This window comes from Aquarana catesbeiana, linkage group LG02 (genome assembly GCF_042186555.1).
Source record: "Aquarana catesbeiana isolate 2022-GZ linkage group LG02, ASM4218655v1, whole genome shotgun sequence".
Taxonomy (NCBI): Eukaryota; Metazoa; Chordata; class Amphibia; order Anura; family Ranidae; genus Aquarana; species Aquarana catesbeiana.
Genome location: NC_133325.1, coordinates 699,051,830 through 699,075,960, shown reverse-complemented (window position 1 = coordinate 699,075,960; position 24,131 = coordinate 699,051,830). Strand labels below are relative to the sequence as shown.

At 43.9% G+C, this 24,131-nt stretch overlaps 1 protein-coding gene across 3 annotated transcripts in view; it reads left to right on the top strand.

Moving 5' to 3' along the window:
* Positions 1-24,131, top strand: part of LOC141130073 (uncharacterized) — a 102,060-nt gene that overhangs the window by 5,358 nt on the left and 72,571 nt on the right. The window contains exon 1 of one of the 3 annotated variants that reach the window (XM_073618040.1): positions 19,108-19,250. The exons of the other annotated variants lie outside the window; for them this stretch is intronic. Coding sequence (XP_073474141.1) covers positions 19,196-19,250 — 55 coding nt within the window. The 5' untranslated portion in view covers positions 19,108-19,195. Of the gene's footprint in view, positions 1-19,107; positions 19,251-24,131 lie in introns of those variants that run through there. 3 annotated transcript variants of the gene reach the window in all.

Genomic DNA, 24,131 nt, shown 5'->3' with positions numbered 1-24,131 from the left:
ACCTTTTTATTATTATTAAACAAGTGTGATTTAAAGTGGTTGTAAACCCTTTTGTGTGACATTTACCTAGTGGTAGTGGAAATATCTCCTAAAGGTGCGCAGTTTAGGAGATATTTCACTTGTAGTGCGCCAATGTCGTCATCGGCGCATGCGCTGTGAAGAAATGGACCGACGTGCCCTTTCTTCCTCCAGCGCGTGCCGTCACTGTCGGCTCCTGCGCATGCCGTGTCGTCACGCGGCTCTGGCCAGTCACAGAGCTGGAGTCCTCTGCCCCGGAAAGAAGGGGAGCGAAGATGGACGCGGCCTGCAGATTGGACAGTGCGGGCTTCGTTTGCAGGGAAGTGTCATATAATTTATTTATTATTATGCTTTTATTCGCAGGCCTTGCGGGGAGCAAAAGAGGAAGTAAAACCCATCAGGGTTTACTTCTTCTTTAACTGTACTTCTGTCTCAGTCTGATTCATGGTTTCTGACCTAAAGGAAGCCACAAACTCTGGGTAACGCAGGACAATGGGTTTTTGCGTCTCCCATAGAGCTTTTGCCCAGGCTAAAGCTCTCTCAGAAAGCACAGATATCACAAAACCTACTTTGCTTCTGTCTGTGGGAAACACCTTGGGCAGCATCTCAAAGTATATCTCAACCTGGTTCAGAAACCCTGTGCATTGGACTGGATCACCCCCAAATCGCTGGGGAAGCGGAGCGGAACCAGACATACCTCTTATAGAGCCAATACTCGAGGTGGATGCCTGCACAGAGACTGGAGCAGCAGCAGGGATGGCCTGCAACACAGGTTGTACCAGAGCAGCCACAGTGGGAGATTCCAGGTGAGCCGTGTGACTCGGGAGCATTTGTAACACCATGGCAAACTGATCCATGCGGTGATCCTGCTCATTCAATCTGGAAAAAATATTACCAACAAGTGGATTGACTGCATCTTCTGAATGGGGAGCAGGTGTGTTTAAATTGGGTGTTTTCGCTCTCACTCTCTCATAATGGTGTCAGAAACCATGAATCAGACCAAGACAGAAGTACAGTTAAATCACACTTGTTTAATAATAATAGTAAATAGAACAAACGTAGTCAAAACATACAAAAGGTAAAGCAAATACCGCGCTATAGAACGATTACTTTAAATGCATTAAATGAAATAGATACTAAAAGCAGCTGCTAAAGTGGGATACATACACAAATAAAATAGAAAAAATGTAAAAATAGAAAAAATGTAGCAGCGCTAAAAAGATGTGACAAATAAACTGGTAGTGATTGACAATGATATTGGTATAAAGTTCATAAAGATATATTGAAGTTTAACAAAGGTGAAGATATTCTTCAGTGTGTAGCTGGTCGTGCTCCAATCCAATAACCAAGGTGTAAATAAATGATTGTTAGATTAAAATGAATCCTCCACCGCAACCACAGTGATGACACCACACAGAATGCACGCTTACCCCAAGGCAAGCTATATAAGCCTGCGACCAATTACCCGGCCAGGGCCTTTTATCCGGGGGAGATTTAGGGAGACCGATGCTCCAGCAGATTCTTATGCCGCGTACACACGGTCGGACTTTTCGTCTACAAAAGTCCAACGGACGCTGATGGACTAAAGCTGGCTGGTAATCCGATCGTGTGTGGGCTTCTCCGGACTTTCAACTGACTTTTTCAGCCTCAAATCCGACGGACTTTAGATTTGAAACATGCTTCAAATCTTTCCGACGGACTCGAGTCCGGTCGAAAAATCCGCTCGTCTGTATGCTAGTCTGACGGACAAAAACCCACGCTAGGGCAGCTATTGGCTACTGGCTATCAACTTCCTTATTTTAGTCCGGTGTACGTCATCACGTAAGAATTCGACGGACTTTTGTGTGATCGTGTGTAGGCAAGTCTGTTCATTAGAAAGTCCGCCGCAAGTCCGTCGAAAGTCCGTCGAAAGTCTGTCGGACAGGCTGTCGGACTTTTGTAGCTGAAAAGTCCGACCGTGTGTACGCCCCATAAGGAAGTGGTCAGCATACATCCCAAGTCACCCGAGTCCCGGATTCAGATACAGGTGGTCAAATAAATTTGCCGTTCAGATGTTCCCGAAAATAAAAAGGTTCACCATAGTGTAATTCTGACGGACCATCATTTATTCATAATTAAAATAACACAATATCCAGGAAGTAAAACAACATAGCAGCCAGCCGGCTTGTACGAACACCCGTCCCTTGGACAGCACACGCGATGATGTCAGCACGTCAGCTCCTCCCTGGGAGGATATTGTAAGTGTTATTTTAATTATGATAATAATAATATCGGTAACCGGAACAGATAGTCAGGAAGCCAGGAATCTGCGTAGTGGAACAACAAGCAGGATCTGGAGCTAGAAGGAATGTCAGAAAAGCATGTCTTTAACAGGAGCGCAGGAGAAAGTCTCTGTTATGTTGACCAAGGTGAAGGCAGAGATCATCTGGGCTGGACAGCTTAAGTAAGCAGGACTGATGAGCAGGATATCATCAACAGGTGAGTCACTGTCGAGAGATGGGAGTGGGCAATTAGCCGACAGCTGAGCGGCCAGCTCAGAGAAGGAAGGGCTGAGCCCAGCCCTGACAACTGGTCACTGGAAGTTCAACATGACACCTCATGGCAAAGAACTCTCTGAGAATCTGAAAAAAAGAATGGTTGACATAAAGATGGCCTAGGCTATAAGAAGATTGCCAAGACCCTGAAACTTAGCTGCAGCACGGTGGTCAAGACCATACAGCGATTTAACAGGACAGGTTCCACTCAGAACAGGCCTCGCCATGGTCGACCAAAGAAGTTGAGTGCACATGCTCAGTGTCATATCCAGAGGTTGTCTTTGGGAAATAGATGTATGAGTCCTGGCAGCATTGCTGCAGAGGTTGAAGGGGTGGGGGTCAGCCTGTCAGTGCTCAAACCATACGCCGCACACTGCATCAAATTGGTCTGCATGGCTGTCATCCCAGAAGGAAGCCTCTTCTATAGATGATGCACAAGAGAGCCTGCAAACAGTTTGAAGACAAGCAGACTAAGGACATGGATTACTGGAACCATGTTCTGTGGTCTGATGAGACCAAGATAAACTTATTTGGTTCAGATGGTGTCAAGCATGTGTGGCGGCAACCAGGTGAGGAGTGCAAAGACAAGTGTGTCTTGTCTACAGTCAAGCATGTTGGTGGGAGAGTCATGGTCTGGGGCTGCATGAGTGCTGCTGCCACTGGGGAGCTACAGTTCATTGAGGGAACCATGAATGCCAACACTGTGACATACTGAAGCAGAGCATGATCCCCTCCCTTCAGAGACTGGGCCGCAGGGCAGTATTCCAACATAACGACCCCAACACACACCTTCAAGACGACCACTGCCTTGCTAAAGAAGCTGAGGGTAAAGCTTATGGACTGGCCAAGCATGTCTCCAGACCTAAACCCTATTGAGCATCTGTGGATCATCATCAATTGGAAGGTGGATGAGCCCAAGGTCTCTAACATCCACCAGCTCCGTGATGTCGTCATGTAGGAGTGGAAGAGGACTCCAGTGGCAACCTGTGAAGCTCTGGTGAACTCCATGCCCAAGAGGGTTAAGGCAGTGCTAGAAAATAATGGTGGACACACAAAATATTGACACTTTGGGCCCAATTTGGACATTTCACTTAGGGGTGTACTCACTTTTGTTGCCAGCGGTTTAGACATTAATGGCTGTGTGTTGAGTTATTCTGAGGGAACTGAAAATTAACACTGTTTTACAAGCTGTACACTCACTACTTTACATTGTAGCAAAGTGTAATTTCTTCAGTGTTGTCACATGAAAAGATATATAATAAAATATTTACAAAAATGTGAGGGGTGTACTCACGTTTGTGAGATACTGTATATATGTGGCTGGTGGTGTGCTTTTTTTTTTTTTAGTATGAAGAAGGTGTGTTGTCATGTGTCAACATGCATTTCCTTTGTGCATGATATGCTTTTCTGATTAGTTTTCAAAGTGTTTTCACTTTAGGTTTTTTAGTGGGTTGTTTTAGGGGAGAACTAAAGTTCCATTGTCACAAACTCCAAGCAGGCAGGCTTGTTATTGCAGAATAGACATGCAATGTCTCTACTGCATAAGATGCACCTACCTGCCTGCTGTCTTCTCTCGCATGTAAACTGAGTGCATATAGAAATCGGTTGTCTTCTGTGTGCCCTTGCAGATATCTGCATCTAATGTAGAAAATCACTGATCGTCACACAAGTGTGAACAAACCCTTGCTACAGAATCCGCACACAATAAGGACTCTGTTACACAGGTGGCCAGAGGGTGGTAAATCAGTTGGTTAAGCAATAGTTTGCAGCTGTGGCTGCAATGTTTACTTTGTTTTGCGACCAAGGCTATTTTAACTCGGCCTGCCGCCTGTTTGACTCAGTTATTGAGGTCAATGTTAGCACGTTGCAACCACAAGCCACGCACTTGGGATAAAAAAAACACAGATACAGTGGGCATAGAAAAGAATCACCCCCTTTTAAGATAATCACATTTTGTTGCTTTGCAGCCTGAAATGAAGACAGACAGTCTTTGTTTTATCCAGCTGTATCTATTAGTGCAACTTATAACTTCCAAGTGAAAGATATAACACCAACATGTCAGAAAAAAATAAAACAAATTCAAAAACAGAATCACTGAGTTGGAAAAAGGAACACCCCCCTTATATCAGTATTTTGTTGTACCACATTTTGCTTTAATTACAGCCTTTAGTCTGTTGGGATTTGTCTCTTCTAACTTTGCACTTCTAGACTTTGCAATATTTGCCCGTTCTTCTTTGCAAAATTGCTCAAGTTCAGTTAAATTTGATGGTGACCGTTTGTGGACTGTAGTCTTCAAGTCATTCTAGAGATTTTCAATGGGGTTTAAGTCTGAGCTCTGACTAGGCCATGCAAGGACATTCACTTTTTCCTCCTTCAACCTGGTCGTTTTTGCTGTGTGCTTTGGGTCATTGTCATGTTGGAAAGTAAACCTTTTTCCCATTGACAACTTTCTGGCAGAGGGCCACAGATTTTCCCTCAAGAATTTGACGGTATTTTGCCCCATCCATTTTTCCTTCTATCTTGACAAGTGCTCCAGTCCCTGCTGCAAAGAAACACCCCTACAACAGGATATTACCACATCCACGCTTTACTGTAGGAATGGTGTTATTTGGATGGTGAGCTGTATTGGATTTCCTCCAGACATATCGTTTGGCGTTGAGGCCAAATAATTCATCTTTAGTCTCATCATCTAGTCTCAATCTTATATTTTTAAAGGGTATATGCATTGGAAATGTTCTTTCTTATAGCAACCAAATCCCAACAGCTTTTTTTTTTTTTTTTTTTTATCGATCTATTTTTTTTACACATACTTGTGGTTGTTGGCTGCTGTAGGCGTGCCCACTTCCTGGGTTCTTGTTTGAAAGCTGAATTTGAGGCAAACAACTGCTGACTACACTGATAAAATAGATAGATGAGAGCTATTTTACCTGCCTAAGTTCTAGTATTTCTGACCATACAGTCCTGAGATGTATACAGCTTTGCCACATAATTATTACTGCTTTTCACTACCTTCTGTGCTCCTATATTTTATAAGTAATACGGCTTTCCTTGCCTCTAGTGTAAGCCCTAAAAAGCAGTCCCACTAGCTTTGAAAAGCAGTTGTGATCATACAGAGCGTAGGAGTCAGGATCAAAAGTAACACACAGACATACTGTACATACGCACACTCATACATATAAACATACATACACACACCCACATACATATATTCACACACGCATACATACACATACATGCATTCATACATACTCCCACATATACATACAAACACATACATATACAGTGGGGACAAAGTATTCAGACCCCCTTAAATTTTTCACTCTTTGTTATATTGCAGCCAATTGCTAAAATCATTTAAGTTTATTTTTTTTCCTCATTAATGTACACACAGCACCCCATATTGACAGAAAAACACAGACTTGTTGACATTTTTGCAGATTTATTAAAAAAGAAAAACTGAAATATCACATGGTCCTAAGTATTCAGACCCTTTGCTCAGTATTTAGTAGAAGCACCCTTTTGATCTAATACAGCCATGAGTCTTTTTGGGAAAGATGCAACAAGTTTTTCACACCTGGATTTGGGGATCCTCTGCCATTCCTCCTTGCAGATCCTCTCCATTTCTGTCAGGTTGGATGGTAAACATTGGTGGACAGCCATTTTTAGGTCTCTCCAGAGATGCTCAATTGGGTTTTAAGTCAGGGCTCTGGCTGGGCCATTCAAGAACAGTCACGGACTTGTTGTGAAGCCACTCCTTCATTATTTTACCTGTGTGCTTAGGGTCATTGTCTTGTTGGAAGGTAAACCTTCGGCCCAGTCTGAGGTCCTGAGCATTCTGGAGAAGGTTTTCGTCCAGGATATCCCTGTACTTGGCCGCATTCATCTTTCCGCATTTTTTTTTTAGCACCATTACTAGTAAAAAAAAAAAAAAAAATTATTAATAAAAATGCCTTAACTATCCCCTATTTTGTAAACGCTATAACTTTTGCGCAAACCAATCAATCGCTTATTGCTATTTTTTTTTTTTTTTTACCAAAAATATGTAGAAGAATACGTATCGGCCTAAACTGAGGGAAAAAAATGGTTTTTTAATTATTTTTTGGGGATATTTATTATAGCAAAAAGTAAAAAATAATGCGTTTGTTTTTTCAAAATTGTCGCTATTTTTTTTGTTTATAGCACAAAAAATAAAAACCGCAGAGGTGATCAAATAGCACCAAAAGAAAGCTCTATTTGTGGGAAAAAAAGGACGTCGATTTTGTTTGGGAGCCACGTTGCACGACTGCGCAATTGTCAGTTAAAGCGATGCAGTGCCGAATCGCAAAAAGTGCTCTGGTCAGGAAGGGGGTAAATTCTTCCGGGGCTGAAGTGGTTAAGTGCAGCAGAAATTTTTTCGTAACCTTGGCCAGATCTGTGCCTTGCCACAATTCTGTCTCTGAGCTCCTCAGGCAGTTCCTTTGACCTCCATGATTCTCATTTGCTCTGACATGCACTGTGAGCTGTAAAGTCTTATATAGACAGGTGTGTGGCTTTCCTAATCAAGTCCAATCAGTATAATCAAACACAGCTGCACTCAAATGAAGGTGTAGAACCATCTCAAGGATGATCAAAAGAAATGGACAGCACCTGAGTTAAATATATGAGTGTCACAGCAGAAGGGTCTGTTTACTTAGGACCATGTGATATTTCAGTTTTTCTTTTTTAACCACTTGACAACTGGGCACTTAAACCCCCTTCCTAACCAGACCAATTTTCAGCTTTTGGTGCTCTCACATTTTGAATGACAATTACTCAGTCATGCAACACTGTATCTATATGAAATTTTTGTCCTTTTTTTTCACACAAATGGAGCTTTCTTTTGGTGGTATTTAATCACCGCTGGGTTCTTTATTTTTTGCGCCGTAAAAGAAAAAAGACCGAAAAATCTGTAAAAAAATACATTTTTCTTCATTTCTGTTATAATATTTTGCAAATTAGTAATTTTTCTTCATATATTTTGGCCAAAATTTATACCGCTACATATCTTTGGTAAAATTAACCCAAATCGGTGGATATTATTTGGTCTTTGTGAAAGTTATAGAGTCCAAAAGCTATGGTGCCAATATCTGAAAATTGATCACACCTGAAGTACTGACGGCCTATCTCATTTCTTGAGACCCTAACATGCCAGAAAAGTACAAATACCCCCCAAATGACCCCTTTTTGGAAAGAAGACATTCCAAGGTATTTAGAAAGATGCATGGTGAGTTTTTTGAAGTTGTCATTTTTTCCCACAATTCTTTGCAAAATCAAGGTTTTTTTTTTACTTTTTTTTTTTTCCCACAAAATTGTCATATTAGCAGGTTATTTCTCACACACTGCATATGCATACCACAGATTACACCCCAAAACACATTCTGCTATTACTCCAGAGTATGGTGATACTACATGTGTGAGACTTTTACACAGCGTGGCCACATACAGAGGCCCAACATGCAGGGGAGCACCTTCAGGCGTTCTGGAGCACCCAGGCCAATTCTGACATTTGTCTCCTACATGTAAAAATCATCATTTATTAGCTAGAAAATTACATAGAACCCCAAAACATTATATATGTTTTTTTAGCAAAGACCCTAGAGAATACAATGGCGGTCGTTGCAACTTTTTATCTCGCACGGTATTTGCGCAGCAATTTTTTTAACGCGTTTTTTTGGGAAAAAAAACTGTTTTGTGCTTTACAAAAACCAAAACAGTAAAGTTAGCCTAATGTTTTTGCATAATGTGAAAGATGAAGTTACGCCGAGTAAATAGATACCCAACATGTCACCTTTCAAAATTGCACGCGCTTGTGGAATGGCGCCAAACTTTGCTACTCAAAAATCCCCATAGGCGACGTTTTAAAATTTTTTACTGGTTACATGTTTTGAGTTACAGAGGAGGTCTAGGGCCAAAATTATTGCTCTCACTCTACCGATCGCAGCGATACCTCACATGTGTGGTTTGAACACCGTTTTCATATGTGAGCGGGACTTACGTATGCGTTCGCTTCTGCATGCAAGCACACAGGGACAGGGGCGCTTTAAAAATTTTTTTTTTTTTTTTTATTGTTCATTTTACTTTATTTATTTTAGTTTGATGCTTTTTTCCAAAAAAAATAAATTTTGACTACTTTTATTCCTATTACAAGGAATATAAACATCCTTGTAATAGGAATATGGCATGACAGGTCCTCTTTACAGTGAGATATGGGGTCAATAAGACCCCACATCTCACCTCTAGGCTGGGAAGCCTGAAATAAAAAAAAAAAAAAAAAAAAAACGATCCTGGCTTCGATCGTAGTGGTGAGTCGGTAGAAACGCGGGAGGGGGGGACATCCCCTCTCGCCTCCCGTAAGAACGATCAAGCAGTGGAACAGCTGCTATGATCATTCTCATGGTGTAGGGAATCGCTGGCTGAAAAAGCTGATATCTGAATGATGCCTGTAGCTGCAACCATCATTCAGATATCCCCGCACAAAGTCAAGGATGTTGTATGATGGCCGGCGGGCGGGAAGTGGTTAAAACGCTTTTTTTTTTTTTTAACACAAAGTTGTCCATTTATACAATATTTCTAACACATAGCATGTACATACCAAAAATGACACCCCAAAATAGATTCTCCTACTCCTCCTGAGTACGGCGATACCACATGTGTGAGACTTCCACAGCCTGGCCACATACAGAGGCCGAGTACAGCCGAGCATGGCTCAGCATGGCAGGGTATGGCGGGGTATTGCGGAGTATGGCGGGGGCATGGCAGAGTATGGCGGGGGCATGGCAGAGTATTGTGGGGGCATTGCAGAGTATTGTGGGGGCATTGCAGAGTATTGCACAGCATTGCAGAGTATTGTGGGGGCATTGCAGAGTATTGCACAGCATTGCAGAGTATTGTGGGGGCATTGCAGAGTATTGCACAGCATTGCAGAGTATTGTGGGGGCATTGCAGAGTATTGTGGGGGCATTGCAGAGTATTGTGGGGGCATTGCAGAGTATTGCACAGCATTGCAGAGTATTGTGGGGGCATTGCAGAGTATTGTGGGGGCATTGCAGAGTATTGCACAGCATTGCAGAGTATTGCACAGCATTGCAGAATATTGTGGGGGCATTGCAGAGTATTGCACAGCATTGCAGAGTATTGTGGGGGTATTGCAGAGTATTGTGGGGGCATTGCAGAGTATTGCACAGCATTGCAGAGTATTGTGGGGGTATTGCAGAGTATTGCACAGCATTGCAGAGTATTGTGGGGGTATTGCAGAGTATTGTGGGGGTATTGCAGAGTATTGCACAGCATTACAGAGTATTGTGGGGGCATTGCAGAGTATTGTGGGGGCATTGCAGAGTATTGTGGGGGCATTGCAGAGTATTGCACAGCATTGCAGAGTATTGTGGGGGCATTGCAGAGTATTGTGGGGGCATTGCAGAGTATTGCACAGCATTGCAGAGTATTGCACAGCATTGCAGAATATTGTGGGGGCATTGCAGAGTATTGCACAGCATTGCAGAGTATTGTGGGGGTATTGCAGAGTATTGTGGGGGCATTGCAGAGTATTGCACAGCATTGCAGAGTATTGTGGGGGTATTGCAGAGTATTGCACAGCATTGCAGAGTATTGTGGGGGTATTGCAGAGTATTGTGGGGGTATTGCAGAGTATTGCACAGCATTACAGAGTATTGTGGGGGCATTGCAGAGTATTGTGGGGGTATTGCAGAGTATTGCATTGCATAGTAGTGAGGGATGGCTGAGCATGGATGGATGGATGTCTCTGTGCAGCGCTGTGGGCACTACACATACAGCCCACAGCACTGCAGACATCCATCCATCCCCCTCTCCGCTCACTGTGTACCGATCGGTACACAGGAGGGGAGGAGAGGAACCGGCGTCATCAGATGACGCCGGTCTGTTTACATGTGATCGCGCCGTCATTTGACGGCGCGATCACATGGTAAATGGCCGCGATCAGCGGCCATTTACCGGGATCCGTGATGCGCCGGGTCCTCTGGACCCGGCGGTCACGGATGTGTTCGGGTGCGCGCCCCAGGGGGCGCGCGAGAGGGGAATTCTGGGAGGACGTCATAGTACGTCCACCCAGAGTTATCCAACCGCCCTGCAGCCGTCATTTGGCTATGGGCCGGTTGGTAAGTGGTTAATAAATCTGCAAAAATGTCAACAATTCTGTGTTTTTCTGTCAATATGGGGTGCCGTGTGCACTAATATTAATGAGGAAAAAAAATGAACTTAAATGATTTTAGCAAATGGCTGCAATATAACAGAGTGAAAAATTTAAAGGGGGTCTGAATACTTTCCGTCTCCACTGTACATATAGTACATACACCTGCATGCATACATACATACATACATACATACACACACGTGCTAACACATACATATGGCCTTTAAAAAAAATCAGTTCTACTGAGCTGGCTGATCCAGACACCTTCTTGCTTGGCTGACTTTCACTTTTATGTTCGGTACCTCGGGTAAACTGTTTATTTTCGAAGTACTGCAATGTAGAGGGAGGCTGAGCAGGACAGCGCACAGGAAGAAGGGTTCTGCACATTACTGTCGTGTTCTTACTCTGCCAACCGTTCAGAACACCATCGGTTTCAGTCCAGTATACCATACAGGACTGAGACCAGCAGAGCTGCGAATCATTGGCAGAGCCGAGGATAAGCTATGAAGAGTCTTCAAAATGACAGAAGTCCGTTACATTTAACTTAACTACTACTATACATTAAATGTTTACATGCTGTGTTTTTCTGTTAAAAGAATTTGAACTTTGACTTCTCCAGGAGAGTCAATTTACTAATTTAGGTGTCCGTTTATGAAGCAGTGAACAGCGGTGATCCTGAGCATCGCCACTGATCACAGTCCATAGACGGTTTATGAAACAGAGATGATGGGGGAGAACATGTTTGAACATGTTCTCCCGCCGATGATCTCCGCACATTGAGAATCCTCATTGACTGACACAGAAACACAGTTTATGAAGCTGCGATCTCAGCACTTCACTGGTGATTTGTGTCAGAATTCACCCTCCCCGATTCACCAGCTCAGAGGTGGAGTATCAGGGAGTGAAGAGAGGATCTGGGGGGGATCTGAGGAGGAAAGAGGAAGCTTATTAACTTCCTTATACCTCGTTCAGACCCCCCAAGACAGTAACCATGTCCCCCTGTCATATTTATGTGTATACATATATATACATAGTTGCCAACAGTCCCGATTTTTCCTGGGACAATACCGATTTTGGGACCCTCGTCCCGATCTGAGGCCGTCCCAATTCTGGATTTTGCCTTTTGTCCATGGAAAAATGGGAATGTTTGGCTCTGCAGCAGTTCTGGCTCCTGGCTCCAACAAAATGGCCTCCGGCGCCACCACGAGAGCTTTCCCCTTGTGTTCAGCTACATCTCCTCTCGTTCCTCGTGTTCGGTGGAGGGGAGGGGCCGATCCGTGCAGACAATAAATCGGCTTCTCTCTTCACAATTCTCCACCAGGGATTAGCTGCATGGATCGGTCCCTCCCCTCTCCACTGAGCATGAGGAATGAGAGGAGGTGTAGCTAGACTGCAGCCAACACTCCGTTTGCAGCCAGCACTCCCCTGGGTGCACTGATTTAAGAGGCACCTCGCTGGGGGCACTGATTGAAGAGGCACCTCGCTGGGGGCACTGATTTAAAAGGCACTCCGCTGGGGGCACTGATTCAAGAGGCACTCCGCTTGGGACACCTGATGTAAGAGGCACTCTGCTGGGGACACCTGATGTAAGGACAGACTCTGCTGGGGGCACCTGATGGCATCTGGCGGCAGGTGACGCTCTCAGGGGTCCCACTGATTCTGGATTATGGTGAGTTGAATGATTTCATTCTATATTACAATGTAATAATAGTGATAATGCGCTTCAATCATCCTGACACCACAACAACCATGGTACTGAGATGATGGAAGCGCTAACACCAGGTGTTTGGAGTATCTTTATCTGCTGATTTGTTAAACTCTGGAATACACATTTCTAGTGTGATGTAGGATCTGGGCCTGCTGTCCCTCCATCCCTCTTTCCTTCCTTCTCTCGCCTTCCCTCCTTCTTTCCTTTTTTCTCTCTCCCTCCTTCTTTTCCCCTTTCTTTCTCCATCTCTCATTCATGTCAGACTCTAACCACACGCCCGTGTGTGTGTGTATGTATGTATGTATGTATATATATATATATATATATATATATATATATATATATATATATATAGTATATTGTGACGGTATGCAAGGTGAGATACACAATAATAGGTACATTTCACCTCCCATTGTTCCATTGTAACGGACTGAAACAGGGAGAAAAATGGCCGTGTGACAAGGTGGTTCCTGGCTGTACAGCCCTTTCGGTTTACGGTGGAGCACAAGCCGTGAAAATTCCAAAATAACGCAGATGCCCTCTTTCGCGTGCACTGTATGGTTGGGTCAAGTGCTCAGCCACAGGGGCTTGAGCAGAGGGGGAGGATATGTAATGGTATGCGAGATGAGATACACGATAATAGGTACATTTCACCTCGCATTCGTTCCATTGTAAGGGACTGAACCGGAATCCGGCCCAGTTTTTCTAGCCTCTGCGGCAGGCTGGGTTCCGGTCCGGATGTTCGGGTCCACTGGAGTCCACAGTCAGCTGGACTTTAAATATCCAGGAAGAGAGCACAGCAGGTCACTCTGGTTTTGAGACTCAGGAAGGAACCTGAGTGAGAGGAGCTCTGGGTTTTGGACTATAAGTTTTGCTTTTCTGCATGTTTTTTGTGGGTGACGGGGACCAGCCCCGCACTGTATAGAGAGGAGACTATTTGTTTATTTAGTGCTGGACGGCAAAGATTTAATTTACTGTTTGTTTGTTTTCTTTTTATTTTGCAAACCTCCTGCAAATAAACCTGGCATCTGGCAGATTTTGAAGAAAGTGCCCGTTTTGCGGACTGTCATTCATAAAGGTGATCTCCACAAGCTAATTTCCCCACACGTGGTGGATTCAGCAGGCAATTTCTGAAGATGGAGGAAATGATAAAGGCTCTGCTACAGGCCAATGCAGCTCAGCGGAAAACCAACCGCCAAGTCGCAGAGGCCGCTGCAGCACAACAAGCGGACCAGCAGGAAATGAACTGGCAGTTCACAGAGACCCTGGTGTAACTGAAAAAGGGGTCCGCACCTCCTGTGTCAGCGGAACCAAAGATGGTACGTGCCTCCTGCCACCTGCAAAAGATGACACCTGCGGATGATGTTTTCGAGTCGCTGTCCTCAAGGGATGGCCAAAAGAGCAGTGGGCGGGTTTGTTGGCCCCATTTCTAACAGGAGAACCCCAAAAGGCCTATTTTGATCTAGAACCAGATAAGGACCAGGACTATGAGACTCTAAAGACAGAGATACTCACACGCTTGGGTGTCACCATGGCAGTCCGGGCCCAGCGTGTGCATAAGTGGTCCTACTCCAGCAACAAGCCACCCCGTTCACAAATGTTTGACCTGGTCCACCTCACCAGGAAGTGGTTGCAGCCAAAGACCCTGACAAGCCCTCAGATTGTGGAGCGTGTGGTGATGGATCGGTATCTGCGTGCGCTCCCTGTTGCCCTGAGGAAGTGGGTCGGACAGGGGAACCACAAAACTGCAACCCAGTTGGGGGACCTAGTGGAGAGGTACACTGCCGCTGAGGACTTGCCCCACTTCGGTGTCTCTAGGGGTGCAAGATCGCCCAGCGGTTCTGGTAAGACTGTTCCGGGGTTCAAGAGCATGGGATAGGTGGATAAGACTGTTACAGCTGATGAGGCTGTGGGTTCTAGACTTGGAGACTGGCCAAAGAAGCCAGGAAGGTCTTTGGGGCTGTTAAGAGGACTGGGGGTAGGCCACATACGGTGTTTTCGTTGCCATGCATTAGGGCAAATTGCTGCAAACTGTCATATAGATGATGAACCTATGCAATGTGATTATACTTTTATAAAAAGACGCATTTGTCTGTTTGCACAGGTCGCATGTACTGCATCATGTCAGAGCCGCATTGAAAAACAGATGTGTGTTATTTCAGTGGATGGAAAGCCACTCACAGCCTTGCTAGACTCTGGTAGTGTGGTGACCCTAGTCAGGAATGATTGTGTGAACCCCACAAAACTACACCCCAGTACTATTGGGGTAATTTGGGGACACTCGGGACTACCAGACAGCGGTGGTTGAGGTTGATACCTCCTGGGGCAGTGTAACACATTCAGTGGGGGTGGTACCTTCACTGCTTCATGAAGCTTTAGTGGAGAGAGATTTTCCTCATTTTTGGAATTTATGGGAGAACAAAGGTGGATAGAGCTCCCCCTGCCTGGGAAGCACTGGAACTCTCACCAGACCCTTTTTGCCAAAGGAAAGGGGATGCTGTTGGTGGGATCGAGGAAGCCAGAGATCCTCTTCCTTTCCCTGTCATGGCTGGGGAGCCGGAGGACCTAGAAGCTAGCTCTCAGGCTGAGGGTAACAAACAGGAGACCCCCTCTGTCCCTGACATTGAGAGTAGCCAAAATGTCATACCCGACTTGGAGGTCAGGAGAGAGGATTTCTGTACCGAGCAACTGCGAGAGACCACCCTCGTGAGAACCAGGAAAAACGTTAAGATGTTGGACGGGGAACCGGTGGATCCTGATTGGGTGGTGTCTTTCCCCTACATGGCCGTTAGAAACAATTTATTGTGTCGAGTGATAAAACACGGAGGGGACGAGGTAGAGCAGCTACTGGTTCCCAAACCCTTCTGTAGGGTGGTTCTAGACTTGGCCCATGGTCATTTTATAGGGGGACATCTCGGTATCGAAAAAAACAGGGAGGGAATCGCCCAAAGGTTTTTCTGGCCAGGGTTGCATGCAGATATCAAGGAGTACTGCGAATCGTCCGAGAGCCAAATGTCGGCACCGTTACCCCATTTTCGCAGCCCTCTTGTCCCTCTACCAATAATCAAGGTCCCCTTTGAGAGGATTGGCATGGACCTGGTGGGGCCGGTTGTGAAATCTGCCCGGGGTCACCAGCATATTCTGGTGATCCTAGACTATTCAACACGCTATCCTGAGGCCATACCCTTGTGCAACACCTCCGCTAAGACTATCTCCAAGGAATTGGTTCAGGTGTTTAGTCGAGTGGGGATCCCTAAAGTGTTCTCAACCGATCAGGGCACCCCATTTATGTCTAGGGTTACCAAGGAACTGTGTAGACTATACAAAATGTCCCATCTCCGCACCTCTGTCTACCACCCCCAAACGGATGGTCTGGTTGAAAGATTTAATAAAACTTTGAAAAGTATGCTGAAATAGGTGGTCGACAAAGATGGGAAACTGGGATTTTTTGCTATCATAGCTCATGTTTGCCATACGTGAGGTTCCACAGGCTATTCCTCCTTTGAGCTTTTGTATGGTAGACATTCCAGGGGGCTGCTAGATGCCACCAAAGAAACGTGGGAAGGGGAGGCCACCCCATATTGAAGCATCATAGAGCATGTCTCCTTGATGCAGGATCGAACTGCAGCTGTCCTGCCCTGGTGCGAGAACATATGGAGCGAGCCCAGGAGGCCCAGAGGAGGGTCTATGACCCGGGTGCCAAGGTCCGTACTTTCAGCCCCAGGGACAGAGTGTTAGTACTGGTTCCCACGGTGGAAAGTAAGTTCCTAGCCAAGTGGCAGTGTCCCTTTGACGTTGTCGAAAGGGTGGGGAAGGTAAACTACAAAGTCTACCAGCCAGGGAAAAGGAAACCACACCAAATTTACCATGTGAATCTCTTAAAGCCCTGGAAGGACAGAGAGACTTTACTGGCCATGTCCACGCTTCTAACAGACCGGATACCGGTGACACCTGACGCCCCCATAACAGATACCCTGTCCGTGGCACAACAAAGTGATGTTAGGACGTTTGTGCATAAAAATAGAGACTTTTTCTCCCCCTTACCCGGACTGACCAACATGATCCAACATGACATAGTGATGGAACCAGGGGTTCACGTAAATGTAAAACCATACAGAATCCCAGAGGCCAGACGAGAGGCAGTCGCAAAGGCAATAAAAAATATGTTAGAGTTGGACGTGATAGAAGATTCCCACAGTGAGTGGTCGAGCCCCGTAGTGCTGGTCCCAAAACTCGACGGTACTATCAGGTTTTGTAACGACTTCAGGAAACTCAACAGTGTGTCCAAGTTCGATACGTACCTGATGCCCCGGGTCGGCGAACTCGTGGACAGGTTAGGACAGGCTCACTACATAACGACCCTAGACCTATCGAAAGGCTATTGGCAAATACCGCTAACTGAATCGGCAAAGGAGAAGACTGCCTTTTCCACTCCTAAGGGCTCGTTTCAGTATAAGCGGATGCCTTTTGGTCTGCACGCAGCCCCTGCTTCATTCCAGCAAATGATGGACAAAGCCTTGAGACCACATCGCCCGTATGCAGCTGCACATTTGGATGATGTGGTCATCCACAGCCCATTGGGAATCACACCTGCTCCGTGTACAAACAGTAATAGATTCCCTTAGGGGAATCTAACCCAAAAAAAGTTCCATAGGCCTGGAGGAGGCCAAATACCTTGGGTACATTATTGGCTGGGGAGTGTTCAAGCCGCAGACCAATAAGGTTGAGACAATTCAAAAATGGCCCCAACCGATCAATAAAAAACAAGTGAGGGCCTTCCTGGCCATTACGGGGTATTACAGACGGTTCATACCCAACTTTGCCACCATGGCCGCCCCTCTGACTGACCTGATGAAGTGTAGAGGGTCGGTAATGGTCAAGTGGAATCCCGAAGCCGAGGAGGCATTTCAGAATTTAAAGCAGACCCTTTGTGGGTTACCAGTACTAGTGGCCCCGGACTTCAGCAAGGAGTTTGTCGTACAGACGGACACTTCTGGACACTTCTGAGGTGGGCCTAGGGGCTGTACTGTCACAGAACAGGGATGGTGAGGAGCACCCAGTTGTATACCTGAGCCGGAAGCTGAACAAGCACGAAAAGAACTATGCCATCGTAGAAAAGGAGTGTCTCACCATTAAATGGGCCTTAGACTCCCTAAGGTATTACTTACTGGGGAGGTCATTTAAACTGGTCACCGACCATGCTCCCCTAAAGTGGATGTGTGACAACAGGGAGAAAAATGGCCGTGTCACAAGGTGGTTCCTGGCTTTACAGCCCTTTCGGTTTACGGTGGAGCAAAGCCCGGGAAAATTCCGAAATAAAGCAGATGCCCTCTCTCGCGTGCACTGTATGGTTGGGTCAAGTGCTCAGCCACAGGGGCTTGAGCAGAGGGGGAGGATATGTGACGGTATGCGAAGATGAGATACACGATAATAGGTGCATTTTACCTCGCATTCGTTCCATTGTAAGGGACTGAACCGGAATCCGGCCCGGTTTTTCCAGCCTCTGTGGCAGGCTGGTTTCCGGTCCGGATGTTCGGGTCCACTGGAGTCCACAGTCAGCTGGACTTTAAATATCCAGGAAGAGAGCTCAGCAGGTCGCTTTGGTTTTGAAACTCAGGAAGGAACCTGAGTGAGAGGAGCTCTGGGTGTTGGACTATAAGGTTTGCTTTTCTGCATGTTTTTTTTCTGTATATATGTATATATGTATGTGTGTGTGTGTGTGTGTATATGTATATATATGTATATATATGTATGTATATATATATATATATATATATATATATATATATATATATATATATATATTTAATTAATGTATGTGTGTAGCTGGTTTGCCCGTGTTTAGAGTGTGATCGGGGCACAATCTCTGCACCCGCAAGCACCCCCACTATTCTCTCATTTGCTAATATGCCAGATTAACTGGCTAGGATTGGCGCAGTGGGGAAGGAGGAGAGGACAGTGGGTGGTGAGTGTGTCTGTCTGAATCCTCATTCACTGACATCATCATGTGGGGGTGGAGTTGACTCTGGGACCGGAGGAGAGGACACTGAGCACTCGTCACTTCCGGGTCCCGGCCACAGTGGGGGTGGACTGGAGTCGATGGATGGAATCAGACGAGACAATCGGAGTGGCGCCGTGCCTTTGAATTGTAAGTGCTGGGTGGCGGGCTGGGCAGGGATGCATTTGGCAGCATTTGATATGGCACAGTGGCTGCGTTTGATGGGCACAGTGGTGGCAATTGATGGGCACAGTGGCTGCGTTTGATGGCACAGTGGCTGCGTTTGATGGGACAGTGGCTGCGTTTGATGGGACAGTGGCTGTGTTTGATGGCACAGTGGCGGCATTTGATGGGACAGTGGCTGCGTTTGATAGCCAGGGGCTGCGTTTGATGGCACAGTGGCGACAATTGATGGGCACAGTGGCTGTGATTAATGGTACAGTGAGGCTGCAATTGATGGGGTTTTTTTTTTTTCAAAATTTTTCAGTTTGTTTGCACTCCCCCCCCCCCCCCCCCCCCCCCCCCCCCAAAAAAAAACCCCAGTCGCCACTGAGTAGAAAGGTGTGAAATTGGAACTTGGGCTTGTTAGCATTGCATGATATTTCAGATAATATCTTAAAAGTGTTATGTTTATACACATTTCACAAAAAAATTTCTCACCACTTGAAAGGAAGTGGAAACGCATGCAGTAGACAATTCAGTTACTGAAACTACATTATAGCAGTATATTGCTTTTTTGTACACGAAGAATGGACAGCGCTGCTCCGCTTCTGATCCTTATGTTGGCAGGCTTATCTCTTGCTTGTGAGTATATAGTAACACTATTATAACAGATCTAACTATGTGAAGCTTGCTCTTACAGGTGAATATTAAGCAAGACCCCCCCCCCCCCCCCCTATGGATGGGTGACATTGCCTTTCATTTCCAATTTTTGTTTTTTGTTTTTTCATTTTTTTTTTTTTGTCCTTGAATAGTTCTACAAGTCCAAGAGTATTAAAAATATTTAAAATATTTATGAAATAATATATATGCCTTGTGGCAATTAGTGTTTTATGTATGAATTTATTATTTTAAATACAAATGAATATTGTTCATGAATTTTTTGTTTTAAAAATGCTGTATTAATTTTTATTCCGTTTTTTTTTTTTCCCCTTACTTTGCTCTAATTACGGCTATGCCTGTTGACTGCATTGTCCCGTCATACTGTCTCCCCCAATATGTAAACTTGCGATCTCTCTTTGTCTACTCATTGATTCACATGTCTATGGTGTAGTGCACTGGTCTTCAAATACACATTCACCTTCATATACATGTTACCACCCACTCTTTCTATCCCTTAGTTTAATATCTGTTTGTGTTCTGTTTAGCCTATCACTGTCATCCCATTCCCTCCCATGCTGCTACTGATCCTGTGTACGGAGGGGAGAGTAGATGCAAGCCCACTAATTGGGACATGTCAGCTCCTCCCGCGTCCTCCCCCTTCCTGATCGCGGGCCGCTATGCAGCATAGGAAGTGTAGTTTTCTCACTTTCCCGGACCTTTCGCGCATGCGCTGTGCGGTCTTCACACTGGTGGCCCATGCATGATGTCAGATACCAATTATTTAGCTTCGGTTCCCCTATATATATATATATATCCTCCCTTCACCACGTCACACTGCTAGATCTTTTCAAGGGTAGCCAAACTGTGATACCGCTAGTGCTAAGATAATACCGCACATAAAACCTGCTTTTTGTGCCCTTTGGTATAGTATCAGTTCCCTTTTCATGACTTAAACCATAGTTCACCTTTTAAATTACTTTACCCGCTGCTGCCTGTGTTTGGAGAATTAACCTCCCGACCTGAGGGGGCAGGTGATCTGCAGCAGGTATTTGGTCATCCTTATATATAGGATGACCTATTTTCTTTTTATACTAAGTACTAACATGAACTATGTCCCTTTGCATTATTATTAATTTTATATCTATATCCAATTTAACATCATTCACTTTATCTTTTGCAAGCTACTCATGTTAATAATCTTTTTAACACACCTCTAACTCCAGTTCAGGCACTTTTTTTTTTTTTTTTGCAATCATTGCATTATTTATGTAAGCAGATAATCTCTCCTCCCTGCAATGTATTCTCACTATATGTATTCACCTTTACCATTACACTTCTTTTGTATTTTTAGTTCTTTTAATTCCACTTTTATTTATTTTGTGCACCATATTGCAGGCTAGATTTCAGCCTTCAACTTCCCCCAATTTCACCTGGCGTTCTTACATGTGTACTACCCATTGACGGTTTTTCGTGACTTGACCCTGAGTCGCAATTATAAGATCTTCATTTGGGTGAGCTTTTGATGATGAGCATGTCAGTCAACAGTCCATTTCAATAAATTATTCCTATCATTATTCCAATTTTTTCAAATTTTTTTCTATTGTTGTATTTCCAGTCCAAACTTTGGTTTGGTTTTTACAGTGTTACATGTAACTGTCTTTAAATTATCTCCTGATGAGCCCAGAGGGGCGAAACATGTCAGGATTATCACTTCAATGTCATCTCAGAGTGAATTTACTTGTCATCTACTTAGAATTTTTGATGTAACCCTGTATTTGTGCACATAATTTATACCAAACCTTTTATTATGTTTTGTACATAATAATAATAAACTTTCAATTTCTATACCCAGTATGGTTTTTTTTTTTTTAATTTGTTTTTGTTTTTACTTCCTTGGCACCCTTAAAGTCCCGCTAAATAATCTCCCTTTCCACATTTATCTACAGGGATGTTGGTGCCCATTTTTATTATTGTCACCCACCCATATTGTTATCTTTATTAAGCAAGACTGCTTTCAGAGCCACAAGGTATACTACCAGTGGTGGAGGAGACATAACACATAGACAGTGTGACCAGGCTAGAAAAATCAACTGCATGCATTTTTGGCAAACAGCCAGTTAAAATCAGATTTAACCATAGTATTATTATTTTTTTTTTTTTTTTCAGATGAGCTGGAAACTATAATTGAACATAACAAAAGCCACAAATGCTAAATGTGCAAAAATGTTCTGGCCATCTGTGATTTCTAGGACAGTCCCAGGGGAGTCTTTCTATCTACTGAATGCTCCTCTTCCACATCATGCCAATCATTTAAACCCATATGCTGAATTACATTTTGCAAGCTATGGTCATCTTGTTTGTATACAGTATATGAAATCACTGTTTCTATTTGTTTAAAAAAAGGAAATGTTCACATCAGAGTGCTATATAATAATCAATCTGCACACTATAGTTCCCCTTATCCAACCTATAGGCTTTAGTTGTGATAGAGAAATATATAGTGTAACATCCTGTGCCCAAAATGAACGTGCACACCAAAAATTATTGTCAAAATATTGAAATATATGATGTCACATCCCGCATCCTTATAGTGAAAAAAAATGATGCACCAAAATGAGTGTTGGATATAGAAATGCATAATATCACATCCAATGTCATGGGGCAGTACAAAGGACTCAAGGATAACTAAATAAAGAGACATAACACAGTTTATTTCATGTTGGCAATAATGGCCACAGCGTTTATTAAGGAGTTACCCAAAATGAACAATAATCATCCATAACAGCAAAATATTTAATCCTAAAATTACAAAACCATAAATTTATTTAATTTATTAATACTATCACGTAGTCCATCCGGAACTGAACTGGATGACAAACCCCCATTAACAAACGCCATGACAAAATTAAAATAAATAAATATATATATATATATATATATAATGTATGTGGGTGGGAGCAGCACGGAACTCCGTCTTCAGCGGGATCTCCTCAGGCGGTGAACGAACCAATCAGGACCTGTTTCTATGCTGCTCTATATTCTGCCATCATCTGGAGCAACCTAAAAGAGAGGAGGGGGGGGGGGGGAGAACCAGGGAAGGGAGACAGCCCTCTGTACTGTCCCATGGAGCCCCACATAAGTGCTAGGGGCTCAGTCATTCTATAAAAAATGAATATGCACAACACATTTTGATTGCTAGACATAGAGATATATAATGTCACACCCTGTGTCCTTCTATAAAAAAGAATATATAGACCACAAAGTGATGGCTAGATATAGAACTACATATATAATGTGTCCCTCTATGAAAAAAAAAAATATGCAGATCATGCACTATTAGCCATAGAAATAAATAATATCCCCTCCTACGTTCTTATATTAAAAAAAGAATGTGTGCAACACAAAATTAATATTAGCAATATGTTATTTTATACAGTTCACATAGTGTAGTGACTTAATTATATATTGACAACATAGGAACACAAATGCATTACACATACTGTACATAGCAAGGTGAATTTTGTATTGAATTAGTTGATACACATGTGATATACTGTATCTGTTTAATTAGGCTGTGAATTCAAACAAATTTTTTTTTTTTAGTGGATATAACGTGTGATCTTCATATTCTGTGATGATGTTACTAAGCATGGTTATATTTAAATATCTCATTCTGTGCTAGATTTAAAGAGGAACCCCCCCACTCCCCCCCCCAAAAGAAAAAGTATTATGCGCCCTTTACCTCTGGTCTCCTTTCTATGCTGCATAAATATACTTAAATATAGGGATGCGTGATGTGGGTGTCCTAGGAGGCTGCAGGCTGCTAGGGCTATGTCATGGGACTGTAGGCCGCAACCCCCCCCCCCCCCCACATACAAACACCAACCTTACTCATAATAAAGGAAAACACTTCACACAGGAAATTGACATGGAAAGGCCGCTGTATATTTATTGGTTTACCAAAATAACACAAATTTATTTCAAGCATATTAAAATTCAAATCAAATACTACAATACAGATTCCACTTCATTGCCCAGCTATCAGAACTCGCCCCCATCTCCCCCCCCCCCCCCCCGGATCCACACCTGGATGGCAGAAACCACATAAAGTACAGCGACAGGTGGGCGGGAGGGACCTCCTTTTGCCTGAAGGTTCAAAGAGGGCCAGAACCCGATCCAGCTGCCTTAAATACCTTTGGACCAGCATCCCATAATAATCCCAGGTGTTCCAATAGCTTTTATAGCCCACCTGGGATACCACTGAAATTCTTAAAGGACCATGCACTTACTGCAAATTTAATAGAGGGGGATAGCAGCCACATTCCCATGGAGGTGTGCCCAAAGAATTGTGCCCCCTTTAACATTCTTGCCCAGGTATTTGTAAAAAAATAAATACAAATTTGCGTGTGTGTGTGTGTGTGTGAAAGGGGGGAAGGAGCAATATCAGGTAAAGGAGAAGAAGAATAAATGATCCTATAAGACAAAAACAAGTTACTGAAACAGAATTTAGTGTGTAGAATAGTAGAAAATATTGTATGCACAAATATTGCTATCTAGAAAAAAAGTAGTGGTGTGCTGTCTTCTGTTTTATATACTGTGCTGGCACTTTCATTTTTGGCCTTGTAAAAATGATGCTGCAAATAATGCACCAAGCAAATTCTCTAAATTGTGGGAGCCATGGCTAGCAGTTCCTGGACAGGCCCCCTTCTCCCCAATTTCCTTCAGGTTGTTGCATTGTTGAATCTAGTCCTGTTGAGCATACCAGATTACCTCTTTCACATGGCCATATTGTGAGTTCATCCTTGCATCTAAATAGGAGCAACTCATATATTATCTATTTTGCTTATATAACCTACGTATACA